The 12,539-nt window shown below is 39.8% G+C and overlaps 2 protein-coding genes across 3 annotated transcripts in view; both read right to left on the bottom strand.

Annotated features, from left to right (window-relative positions):
- mtus1a (microtubule associated tumor suppressor 1a) overlaps positions 1-3,472 on the bottom strand; it is a 33,139-nt gene extending 29,667 nt beyond the window's left edge. The window contains exon 1 of one of the 2 annotated variants that reach the window (XM_072664164.1): positions 3,304-3,472. The gene's annotated coding sequence lies outside the window, so the exon portion shown is untranslated. The remainder of the gene's footprint in view (positions 1-3,303) is intronic. The other variant, XM_072664163.1, reaches the window with a different exon arrangement.
- Positions 3,473-7,750: 4,278 nt separating this feature from the next.
- fgl1 (fibrinogen-like 1) lies at positions 7,751-10,728 on the bottom strand. Its single transcript, XM_072663742.1, has 7 exons — positions 10,660-10,728; positions 10,119-10,293; positions 9,884-10,043; positions 8,732-8,829; positions 8,508-8,596; positions 8,045-8,232; positions 7,751-7,910 (listed from the first exon to the last, which is right to left on the bottom strand). Exons 1-7 carry the CDS (start codon positions 10,726-10,728, stop codon positions 7,751-7,753), a joined length of 939 nt encoding a protein of 312 aa, XP_072519843.1.
- Between the last annotated feature and the right edge of the window lie 1,811 nt (positions 10,729-12,539).

The raw sequence follows: 12,539 nt of genomic DNA, 5'->3' as shown, positions 1-12,539 counted from the left end.
TATTAACCTTATTTTATCGTGTGGATACATAGGCTGTATATTAATTGAGGTTTTACATGGTCAGTATAAATGGGGCACTGACGCTTAAAGAGAACTGAGTTCCAGGAAGTTTCATAACAGAGCTCACCGCGTCAGCCGTTTGGTGCACATGCCAGATGCCAGTCCTGGAGGGATAAAACACTGCAGGCTTTGGCGTCTCTCCTCATTTAATATACCTTACTGAACTCATCTGCTAATGTGCTAAGGCCTTTGTGGCTTGATCACAGGTGGAAAGGCCAGTGTGACACCTGTGGATTAGCATATTTTTTTTAATTGTAACTGTGGAACATGAAGGTTTATTGTATGTATGCCAGCATGACAATGCATACATAAATGAAAAAAAAGCCATGGTCTACGTTACACACACTCTGAGCAGAACCATGGCCTGCCGAACCACAGATTTTGATTATGGTTCATAAACAGAATGTAACTTTTAAGCTAACAAGACTTCTAAAAAGGTATTTTTCTATGTTTTCTGGCCCACATATTTTTGGGCTCATAAACTTTGGCCTCCATAAAATTTCCTTGGCCAGCCAATGACCGACTTATTAAATTGGCCATTAGCCAAAAAGCATGTTTCAGAAGACTGACAGACTTCTGAGTATACTGTGGGGAGTTTAAAGCATGAATTTTACATGCATGGGTGATCGGCGTTCTAACTAGAGGCCATGAGGGACTGGGAGAGGGCTCCTCTATTTAAAAGAAGGGTGGCTAATGCTAATCAAAACAGCTCACTGGGCTTTGTTGAGATTGATTTAACTCTGATAGCGACTGCGCTGCCAAGCAGACAAGCCCCTTCTTTAAACAAAAGGCTCACTGTGGCGTTGTTAGAACATGATTAGGATATTGGCAGAGCAACAGTTGCAAAACTTGAAACTTGCCCACATGCCAAGCCATATTACAGTGAGCCCAACACATTCTGGAATGAAATTATATATACGTGTGTGTGTATGTGTGTCTCATTCCCATTTAATGCATCTCCTAACGGCACAATAATAAGGCTGGAAAGAGTTTGGCATGGTTTGTTGGAAGTAAGAGCCTGCATGCTCCAATGAACTCCTGTCAAGCACAATAAGAAAGGAAGGGAGTTTACGCACAAGGTACAGAAAGGTTCTCTGCTGCCAAGCCTCTTAGCAGGGCAGACTGAAATCAGCAAAGCGGAGCTTTTACGTAAAACTAATAGTAACATTTCATAATCAAATAGTCTATAAAAATACTCAGCCTGCTCAGGGAAGATAAATGATAAACGCTGTGTTCAAATGATTTCAACAACACCAGATTTGCGTCAACAAACAAATCAGCAGAACAATGTGTCACTCTGTGTAGGTATGGAGGGAGGTGTCTGTAGCACGTAACAGGTTACAGGTACCCACATGAGGAAACAGAACACATAGCCACTGGGCAAAGGTATATGTGTGTCTGAGGAGACCTGAGACAGCTGCTTTAAATTACACATGAATATCATACATTAAGGCTTGCTGTAGGGCTGGGATTGCCTTCGCTAATGGTCCAAAAGTATCTGCTGAGTTTGGGTATGCTCATAAAAATTCAAGGTTCTTTGTGTGATGCCATAGAAGAAACACTTCTGGTTTCATAAAGAAACATGTATGTGAGTGTAAAGAACCTTTAAACTGGTAAAGAATCAAATGATGAGTAATACATATACACACCCACATATATAGGCTTGTTTGTGATGAAGCTCCAGACCTTCTAAAGAGAAGATACTAATGCTCAAGAACAAAAAAGAAAATTCCAACTAATCAAACTAATCTCGTTATTAGAAGAAAGTACTGACAGATAAGCATGGAAATTCTTCTGAACTGAGCCTAATCTATCATGATTACTGTGATAACCATCCCTTATCAGTTGTCCACAGCACATTTCTCATTAGTCGGCGTGAAATTTAAAATTACGACGCAGTAGCAACGTCTTACATAATGTCACCACAGCAGCTTCTAGGAGTCCCTACTGAACTGCTGTGGTACCACAGGCAAGTGTTTTTCTACTTATTTATTTATTAAGTATTCTACCATTCAAAGTAGGTTGAACATGACTTATATCCTCAGTCTGCTTACAGAGTAAAAAGGCTTGCTAGGGACAGATGCTCTGCTCAGACATTTACAGTCAGCAAGGCAGTAAAGGAACAAGCACATCTCTGTTAACACACTAGCACATACAGCAGAATCATTGATGGCCATATCGCAGTGCACCTCTAGTGGCACGTTCACAGATTCAATGTTCATGCAAACATCAGCTAAATTCTCAGCATACACAGAGCTCACATTGAAATGCCGGTCAAAAAAAAAAAAAAAAAAAAAAAAAAAACGAGAGAGAGAGAGAGAGAGAGAGAGAGAGAGAGAGAGAGAGAGAGAGAGAGAGAGAGAGAGAGAGAGAGAGAGAGAGAGAGAGAGAGAGAGAGAGAGAGAGAGAGAGAGAGAGAGAGAGAGAGAGAGAGAGAGAGAGAGAGATTGATTATGTTAAAATTATGTTTTAAGGATTAAGTAGCTAAGATTTTTTTTGCACTGAACCTGAGCTGGAGCTTACAATGCTGCCTCTGTTTACAGCAGAACACGGATATGCATATGTAAAGAAATCACACCCAACAAAACACAAATATCATGGTCCTTACCTCAGTCAAAACAAGCACACATACAATAAGAGAGAAAATGGAGAGCCAGACACATTGTGGATTCCACTGCTTATTACCACACATGCAGACACTTCTTTGAATAGTGTAAGGTTTTACATATTATCTGATGTGCCTTAAACCACTTCCTGAAGGTTTACAAAAACATAGTGGTAATAATGGCCACACATGGTAGCCTCTCGCTCTCTCCAATTAATACACATTCAAAAAACTGTCATGTCAATGAAATATATTACATTACATCAACATTTCTCGACTGCAATCAATTCAAATAATTTAAATGATTTTTTCCAATATCTAAACCAATCATTAGGTTGTTAGTAAGTGTTCCAGTTAATACTGTGTTTCCCAATTTATCCCAGTCCTGGGTATAAAACTACATCACGGCATGCGACGAAGAGCGAAAAACAGACCTACCCATCAAAGCGCTGTTACATCAATCCTCTACATCCTCTTTCAGTCTCTCGCGCTTTCCTGAGTCAGGATCCGCTCTCTCTGAATCAATCCCATTAATGCTGGGGTAAACACTCTGTGTCTGTATGCGCAGACTGGCAGTAGTAACCCTTCTCTCCTCAGACACTCACCAATCAGCTCAACTCAAAGTCAGCTCAACTCACCAGAGCCTCAGCGGTGCACTGCTGAAGTGGGAGAAGAGGGGGTCTTGTTGTCCAGGCTTACAGCAATGATTCACAGTCCTGTCCTCCGTCAGCACACCTCTGGGCGCTCTGACTCTACTCGTTTCAACACGCCTCTACTCATGCTGCACAGTTCAAGGTCCAGCTCAGGCCTATGGCAAGTTGCAGGGCTAAGTTTACTGGGGACAGACACTCGGTTACCTTATCCCTACCAAGTCCCTGTGCAGGGAGGGAGGGGCCTCCGTACTTCAGGCCAAGAGCTGCATTTGCTGTTGCTCGGCAACCAAAGTCCTCCTTTTATGAGAGTTCAGGCCGGCCAGCTTTTCTGAACAGGACTGAAACTGAGACCAGGGACACACATACACAGCCTTTCAGTTCAATGCACATCTTGCAGTCACAGTCAGGACATGTTTCATTCATGTCAAAGGTCATTTCACTTGGATCACAAAAAGCTCATTCATTAAATTTCCTACATTTGGTTTTAAAACCTGCACATGATTAAGATACATGGCTTCTTTGGCTGGAGTTTCTCCCGTCAACACACAAACACAGGTTATGTAATTTCTGGGGTTAAAGGACATGAGCTGGTAAGCTGCAGATCTAAGACCTGACCTTAAGAACTCTTTTCTAGAACACAGTTCTATTCCTGCCTAATCCATATAAGGTCCTTAGAAACCACCCAAAAGACATAATCTTAACTAACAAATGACACCACCTAAAAAAGGGGCTACCCACTCCAAGCTGTTGCTTAATGAGTTACAAAATGGGATTAGACTGCAGACAAATCAAACATGGTTCACTGATTAAAACGGTCCACCCATTTTAAGGCCAGGCAACAGTAAGACAGCGCAGGCAGCGAAGAGCGCAATAAATGATCTGCAGCTGTGCGTGAGTTGAGCAGCAAGACGTACATACAAGCACATATAGCATTACATACCTTTTCCATGATTACAGATATCATTACAGCGGGAACAAAGAGCAAATCCGTGGCAAGACAAGACTAGAAGAATAGAAAATGACTGTTTACATAGAGAACTGTGGGAAGTTAAACCAGTGAGGTTGATTACAATCAAGGTCTACCAAAATGCTCTTTTCCACCCTCCAAAGGTTTATATAATCTATAAGCCATGATTATGTCCCTTTTAAACAATCAGTGGTAGCATTCAGACAATCAATCAAAATGTGAAATAGTATACAAATAGGCCAGCCCTCAATACCATAGAAAAGACAAGGCTCTTTCTGAGTAAAAGTGCTCTGAGGACAGCTTTTTTTTTTACAGGGCTTTTTGGGTTTATATAGTAACAAGAGAAATGAAAATCCCTCTCATTCACACTACATTCGCACCTATTAAACAGTAAATATCACTTTAAGTGCAGGTGGTTTAATCAAAGTTTAATTTAACGTAAATTTCTACTGCAACACTGAGGCAACCTGCTCTAAAACCTGCTCTGGCATCTGGCAAAAAAAAAAAAAAAAAAAAAACCCACACAAACATGCCTTTTAAGTTGCATGTGGATGCCGTACAATACCCTCAGGGACAGAGAGCAGCAGGTCAAGCCATGGCATGCCAGACCTACCCCACTCTTCTCTGGGTTATGGAGAAAGCAGTTCAAGTCACAAACGAGAGATCTGCAGCCTAAGACGAAGCAGAAAAGCTCAGCCCTTACTCACAGCTGTTCCTGACACCTACCTTTCAACACAAGCCTATTCGGGGAAACCTTTTCTCTTCGTCCGGTCAAACCATCTCAGACAGTCTATGAAATCACAAACAGCATCTTAAAGGAAATTGTCAAAAGTGCATGAGGGGAATGGAGGCTGTTAAAGGGGAAGGGAGAACGACAAGTTTGAAAGCACTCGTTTATTTCTAGTAACTCTTTCCTATGAGGTCCCACCTCCCTCTGAGAGTCTATTTGAAGCCTGACAGTCAAATTGTTTTTTTTGCACCTGACATACACATATCAGAGGGCTATCCTGGATGTCTGGCAGCACTTTCTAGAAATAGTGCTGGGGTGTAAACATAGTTGTAAAGCTGCGGGAGGGAGTGAATCCTCCACTTGACTGAGCGAATGAACGAATGAATGAAATGAGTCAATGAATCAATGAATGGAGCAATGAATCAATGCAACTATTGTAGAGAACAGGGTACATTGTATTAAGACGATGTTGTATAGGACAGAATTAGCATAACAGATGTCCTCAGTGCAGAACAAATAGGCAGACTTTAGTGCTTTACTTACAAAAATAATTTGAATTTATGTTTTAAATCAATTTACCTTTGCTTTAAAATGTATGGTATGGTAGTGTTTTGATATACATACCAAATAATATTTGTCTAGGCTTTAGAAACGACTCAATCTACACAGCTAGTAGCTAACCGTAGAACAAGTAGCCTACTATATATATATATATATATATATATATATATATATATATATATATATATATATATATATATATATATATATATTTTTTTTTTTTTTTTTTTTTTTTTTTTTTTTTTTTTTACTGACTTTTCCTCAAATGGAAATAAATACATTTATATTTACTTCAATTTAGATATATATTAACAGAAATAGTATTTCTGCTTTCACACAGCAAACCATGTCCAAACCCGACTCTTTATCTATTTAGAAAATTGACTAGCTGTTGTCACATTGTTCTGGAGCCGTCTTCCTACATACCGGAGGAGCGAGGCCTCGAGCCAGAGCTATTAGCGAACAGCAGCAGTTGAGGTAAATATAATTATTTTGCCGTGATAAGACAACCTAATGGCTCATATGACTGCTTTTTGTTTTCTGATCGAGTATAACGTTAACTTTATTCAAACAGGACATGGAACTGGCCTTAATCCAAAATCCCAGACAGATTAACTATCTACCTCCATTAACAAACACCTCTCCTCGTGCTAAGCTAAGGTGCTAACCCCCACACGCGCCCCACCTGCTGAACGCAGCAGCTCCACACGCGCCTCACCTGCACGGGGAATGACGTCACGTTGGAGCCCACCGCTGCAGTTTTACACCCAACACATCTTGTGCTTAGTGGATTACGTTGTCCGATCTGACTCTGACCAGGTCTGATACCATTTCTGCTGGTCTGACAAACACTCTCTTTCTTCTCTGTCTTGGTTTTATTTATCATTTATGTTTCGTGGGAGGAAGAAGATAAATCTGAGATTAATCCTCACTCATTAACACCGTGTTGCTGACTGGCTTCAGCTGTTGCGTTTAATAAACTGCAGTAATATCATTTTTAATTTTCAGTTTATAAATCGAGCTGTTCTCCACAACTAAGAATGCAGTCTGTGAGGACAGCGGCCTCTCAGAGCTCCGCCCACAAACACTCTTTCGTAGCAACCGTTGCCAGGTTGGAAAACCCTTATTACAGGGCATTGGCTTCCTGTCAGCCCCCTGGACTGAAACCTCTTCTTCAGAGCTGGAATCTAAAAAGTAGGCTGGTGGGAAACGACATGCTAATGTTAGCTGTACTTTACTAAATACATTTACATTAATAAATAATACAGTGTGAGCTACAATTTCCAATCCGAGGGTCCATATTCTTTTACATAAAAAAAACATGGTCTCTGTTCTGATTGGCTGTCACACGTTTTTGTAATATTATTTTATTACAAAAATATATATAATATTATTTATAAGCTTAAATACTACAAGTACCATTTTTATGTATATAGTCCATGTGGGCTGTATATGGACACACACACACACATTTTATTATTATTATTATTATTATTATTATTATTATTATTTATATTTTTTGGGGGGGGGGGGGCTTTTTGGCTTTTGTTTTGTTTTGTTTTCTCCAAGGTTTGAACCTGTAGCTGTTTTGTACATTGTGTAAATAACTCTGGATCAATAGACCAATAGGGATACTCCAAAGTACTTGGAATAAACTCTTGTCTTACATTGACTTTCATTCAGAGTTAAGGACATTTTTGCCTTTTCCTGTAAAGTCATCATTTGGGAGGTAACTATTTTTTTATTGGACAGCGACAAAATATCAATACCAGTACACGTCATGGTGGGTCAGAGACATATCCAAAAACACTGGACACAAGGCATTATAACTGTAACACATACAGGACATTTTAGAAAGCATGTTTGTACTTCATTATGTTTAGATTAGTCAATTAAACATCTGTATGTTTCTACATGTATTACTTTTTATAGGATCTCTTTCACCCAGACAGCAGATTCATATTATAAATTATTGCTTCCTTTTTAATAATACATGCACCTTGTAAAGCTTTTTATATTTTCTTAATCATACATGAGTATATGGACTACAGACATAAAATGAATGTTAACTTTGCTGAAAGTTTTATTTTGTCTTCCGCACACAACAATCATACATTTGCATCATTTGCGTATACAGCTCCTGGAATAGTTGTGCAGTAATATAATGTATGGAGCTAGACCTCATTTGGTTCAAAGCCAGTCGGTCTGATCTTCATCTGCACAGACTTGAGGGAGTACCACCAGCCGTGCCATGGGTACCACACTATCCCATTGTCAGTCACTGCACTGTACGGACCCTTGTGGTAGAGTCCATTCAGATTGGCAGAGTGACATCTAGTGGAAGGCGAAGAGAAGCACGTCAACTTTAAAAGTCAGGATGACAGTGAGACTTTCTGAGCAGTCTAAGCAGGGCTTTTTGTTGGTACTCTTACTGATATGAATAATTCAAATTTACATTGTGCACAGACCTGTTGAACCACCAGCCGGCCTTATCCTCAAGGGCACAGTTGCGATCATAACGATCATTGTCTTTATCCCGTGTGCTGAATTTCATGCCCTGGTGGCTTGCCCACGACTGGGCCCCAGGGTTGTAGTTGCCTGAGAGCGCATCTCCCGCATTCCCTGTGTATCTACCAATCTGCAGCTGATAATGGTTCTGAAAAAGGAGGACACATGAGAGCATGATGATGTTCAAACATTTCTAGCTTGATATCAGCTCTACACCAATGAAAAAAGGGGGTTCTTCAAGAGGTCCTTTGTATAGATAGTGGTTCTGTATAGAACAATCACATAAAGTAATGCATAAATGGCCCTGTTAAATGTCTCTCTTATGTATAATATAAACATCTTGCACTGTACTATATGGTTCTACATACATAGCACCAAGAAGAACCCTTTTTAGTACTGTATAGAAACCTTTAGAAATACTACCTGTTCATTATCAATTTTGAACTTTCCATACACAGCAAAACGATAGCCGCCCTCAAAGTCCTCCAAGTTGATCCTCAAGATATAATCACCTGCATGACATTGATATCTCTTTATAAAGAAGCTTCACATCAGTCCCCTTTAAAAATAACGGTAAATGGAGTCTTGCTTTTAGCATGAAGCTCATATCTCGTTGTACTTTGCTCACATATGAAGAAATAGCTCACCTTGGAATGTCAGATAATGCAAGTTGTCATTCCCCAACCAGAACTCTCCATTGGCAGATTTCAGGTCACCAAATCCAGCCTTGTAATCTTTCCAGTCTCTGCAACAAAACAGTACTGGGTTCACTGGGTTCACACTGAACACTGTTTCTTCTGACATCAAGGGCATTAATACAGAGTGTGTCTCCTTTGCTACAGAAACAGCTTCTAATCTTCTGTGCAGGCTTTTAGACACGAGATGTGAGGAACACTGCTGTGAGGATTGGATTTCATTCGGCTACTAGAGCATTATTGAGGTCCATTACTGAAGCGGGATGATTGCTTCCTGACCACTCCAGCTCATCCCTGGTGTATTGGATGGATCTCCAAGGCATGGGTGGGGCTTTATAACCCTCAAGGCATTTGGAATTGGGCCTGGTGACCTTAGGCTCAAGTGTAACTGAAAGCACAAATTCAAAAACATGTCTGGATACTTTTGGCCGTATAGTAATATATACATAAAGGGTTTCATATCAAACCCACAGCGTATCCATTCACAACAGTTTGGGTCATTTGATATCACAGGCCGTAATTGTAATACAATATATGGACAAAAGTATCGGGACACCTGCTCATTCCTATTCATATCTTGCTTTTGTTGGAGTAACTGTTTCTACTGTCCAGGTAAGGCTTTCCACTGGATGGTGGAGCATTGCTGTAAAGATTTGATTGCATTCAGTGGCAAGAGCATCAGTGCGATCAGGATGTTGGATGGTCACCACCGCACATCATCCCCAACTCCTCAACTCATCCCGAAAGTATTGAAAGGAGCACCATCACTCCAGAGAATACAGTTCCACGTCTCCACAGCTCAATGCCAGGGGGATTTATACCCTTCCTCTAGCCTGCGCCTGGCATTAGGCATTAGCCAATAGGTTCATATGAGTCCTGCATCAGAGAATCCTGTTCTAATCAGCAATCGGTGCAGCTTAAAGTAGCTGAATGCATTCATTAGTCCACAAACATTTGGACAAAGCTTGGTTCCAGATTCCCCCAGCCATTGATTTGCCAATCCAGGAGTTGGATCACAGCTGTAAATAATACTGGCTTCCCCAGAGGAGAGCTCTGGACATGTTCGGACACAAGATAAAAACAGTAATGCAGAATTGCCCTCACCTGTCAAAAGACTGGCTACCATCAGAACGTCTTTGGAAGACAGTCCATCCACCGCCCTCTGTCATATCACAGTAAACTCGGATCTGGGCTGGACTCCCCGAAGGTTTAATCATGTAAAATCCACTGGCCTTGTTTCCGTTACTAAAAACCTGCGCACAGTCTACCAGAGACAGAACCATTTCAGTAAGCAGAAGATTTCAGCAAACAACCAATATTCTATCATCCAAAAGACCACCTGTATATTGTCTGTCTCCCAGATCAAAAAATGTGTTCTCATTGGCAAGATTCTGGCTCTGCTGCGTGAGGTTCGATAAGCGCTGGATCATCTCCTGTTGCTTCATAACACGAACCTCCATGGACTTTAACTGTGCACGGAGCCTCTCTCTCACCAGAGGACACTCATCAGGTGCCTATACACACATAAATACATGCTATATAAACACTATATAAAAAGAATCTAAAAAATAAAAATAAGGTTCTTCAAAGGTTCTTTAATAAAGGCGATCATGGCAACTCAAAGAAGCATTTTGATGCATAAAGGGTTCTTTGTATTGGTGTAAAAATGTTAATAGGTGGTTCTTTATAGAAATTTCATTTATAAAATTGGTTCTAAATGGCACCAAAAAGATTCCAATATCACTATGAGTCAAATAACCCCTTTTCAGTTTCATATAGAACCCTTTTAGCTTAGAGCGTAGTTGTGACCAAAGCTCAGTGTGCCCAAAAAGATGAAATTGAATAACAAAAACTATGGAAAAAATGTAAACAATACTTACAGAGTTTGTCGAGTCCAAATCCAAAACAATCCAAATGACAAGAAAATGTAACATTTTAAAAGCCTCCATAGCAATCTTCCAGGAATTCAACAATCAAACAGGGTTTGAGGAAAAGATTTAGCACTGCAGTGAGCCTAGTGGTTTCAGGTCCTTCAGTCCAGCTGGTGTACCAAAGATCTCCCAGCAGCCAGTGCTCTTCTGTGTGCCTCTTAAACCCAGCTGGAACTGGGAGTGCTCTTTCTGGAGCAACGTAGATGAACAAAAACAGACAGTCTCCATCAACAAGTGGCAACACCACCCTACAACAAGCTCCTGTCCTCGGAGCATCATGGCTTCGGTTTTCTAAATACTAACAGAAAGACTGAACATTTAGATTTTTTTATATATATATTTCAAAATTTCAATAAATCATATTATAAACACACTTCTATGTCTGTAAGTTTTGAGCTCCAAAATAAAAATCCTGTTAATCTCATAGTAAAAGTGTATATTAGTGATATATATTTTTAATGTCACTATTAAGTGGTAGGCCTTCGTTATATTTGACATGTCAGTAAATCAGGATTTAAAGAGTTAATATTCCACCTTCTTAGAATCATCTGTGCTAATGTGATGTGCACCCATGTGGAGGGGTTATACAATGGCGTTATGCCTGTATATGTTGTTTACAAGCTTATCATTTGATAAAAATAAAAATAAAATCATTAAAACAAAATAATAAACAGGCTTCTATGGTATCGGGGTCCATTTAATTCCATTTTTCTTTTCTTTTCTGCTTTATGCTTTTCTGGTACATTATTATTTTATTATTTTATTAAAAACATGCTTTATTATATATAAAAAGACAATATTTTATTTCATTATAAATGTGTAGATTAAAGTCTGAAACAGCCACATAAAAATATAGTTATGTATAAATATGGATGGGTTTATTAGGAGCTTTTTAATCTATATTGTCTCAAAGTATATTATCCAAAGCTCTCGCATTGTGGAGCAAAACATCTTAGGAAAGAAAGAAATTCTGAAATAACAAAATACCTCAAATTTCAAAGTTAACTTTCCACACACACAGATGGCCAAAGCACAGACAAGAATACCTGATTTGATACACACATAAAAACCTAATGTGAAAAATGTGTGTCAGGTACATTAACATGTGGTGAACCATGGCCTTCAGTAACAGATTGTGGAACAAAAAACATAACCAAAAGAAGCATCGAAGTGCACAAATGATACAATTGTGCAATTCTAGAATTTCTCAACTGCAAATCAAACAAATGAAACACATATAAACCATACAAAAACACAAACAAAGTTGCTTTGGGCCAGAGGTGACAAACTACAGTCCAGAAAGTACAAATCCTCTCCTGTATTCTGTTCAAACTGCCTGAAAGCTGAAACTGTCCAACTCAGCTGAGAGGAAATTGGATAAAATACTCAGAAACATCCCGAGATCCACCGAGGCACATGCCTGCAATTATCTAGAAGCTGCTGGAACACCAGTGCCACTGTCTACGTTCAAGCAAGCTTTGTATCAGCATGGGCTGAGAGGCTGCGGCCCAAGAAATAAGCCCCTGCTTTAAAACTGACATCTTCAAGCTCAAATAAAGGTTACAGCTGAAGTATTATGGTCAGATTAGATAAAGATTAAGTTGCTTGGCCAGCGGTTTGTTTGGAGGAATTAGGGGGCATCATTTAACCCCAAGAACACTGTGCCAACTGTTAAGCTTGGAGGTGGTAGCATCATGCTCTGGGGCTGGTAATGGCACTGGTACATTAAATAAAGTGGACCTCCTCAGAATTCTTCAGTATAACCTCCAACCATCAACTACATACTACGAACAGGACAATGACCCCAAACGCACATCAAGGGTGGCTCT

This window comes from Salminus brasiliensis, chromosome 19, assembly GCF_030463535.1.
Source record: "Salminus brasiliensis chromosome 19, fSalBra1.hap2, whole genome shotgun sequence".
Lineage (NCBI taxonomy): Eukaryota > Metazoa > Chordata > Actinopteri > Characiformes > Bryconidae > Salminus > Salminus brasiliensis.
Note: the sequence above shows the minus strand (reverse complement) of the source record. Positions and strands in the feature narration are given on the sequence as shown.

Bases quoted from the DNA above. Each gene is read 5' to 3' on its own strand.
- fgl1 (XM_072663742.1), bottom strand. From the start codon at position 10,728: ATGGAGGCTTTTAAAATGTTACATTTTCTTGTCATTTGGATTGTTTTG. The intron at 10,294-10,659 runs GTAAGTATTGTT...ATGTGTGTATAG, and splicing joins ATTTGGACTCGACAAACTCT to GCACCTGATGAGTGTCCTCT. The intron at 8,233-8,507 runs GTAGTATTTCTA...CTCCTTTTTCAG, and splicing joins TCAAAATTGATAATGAACAG to AACCATTATCAGCTGCAGAT.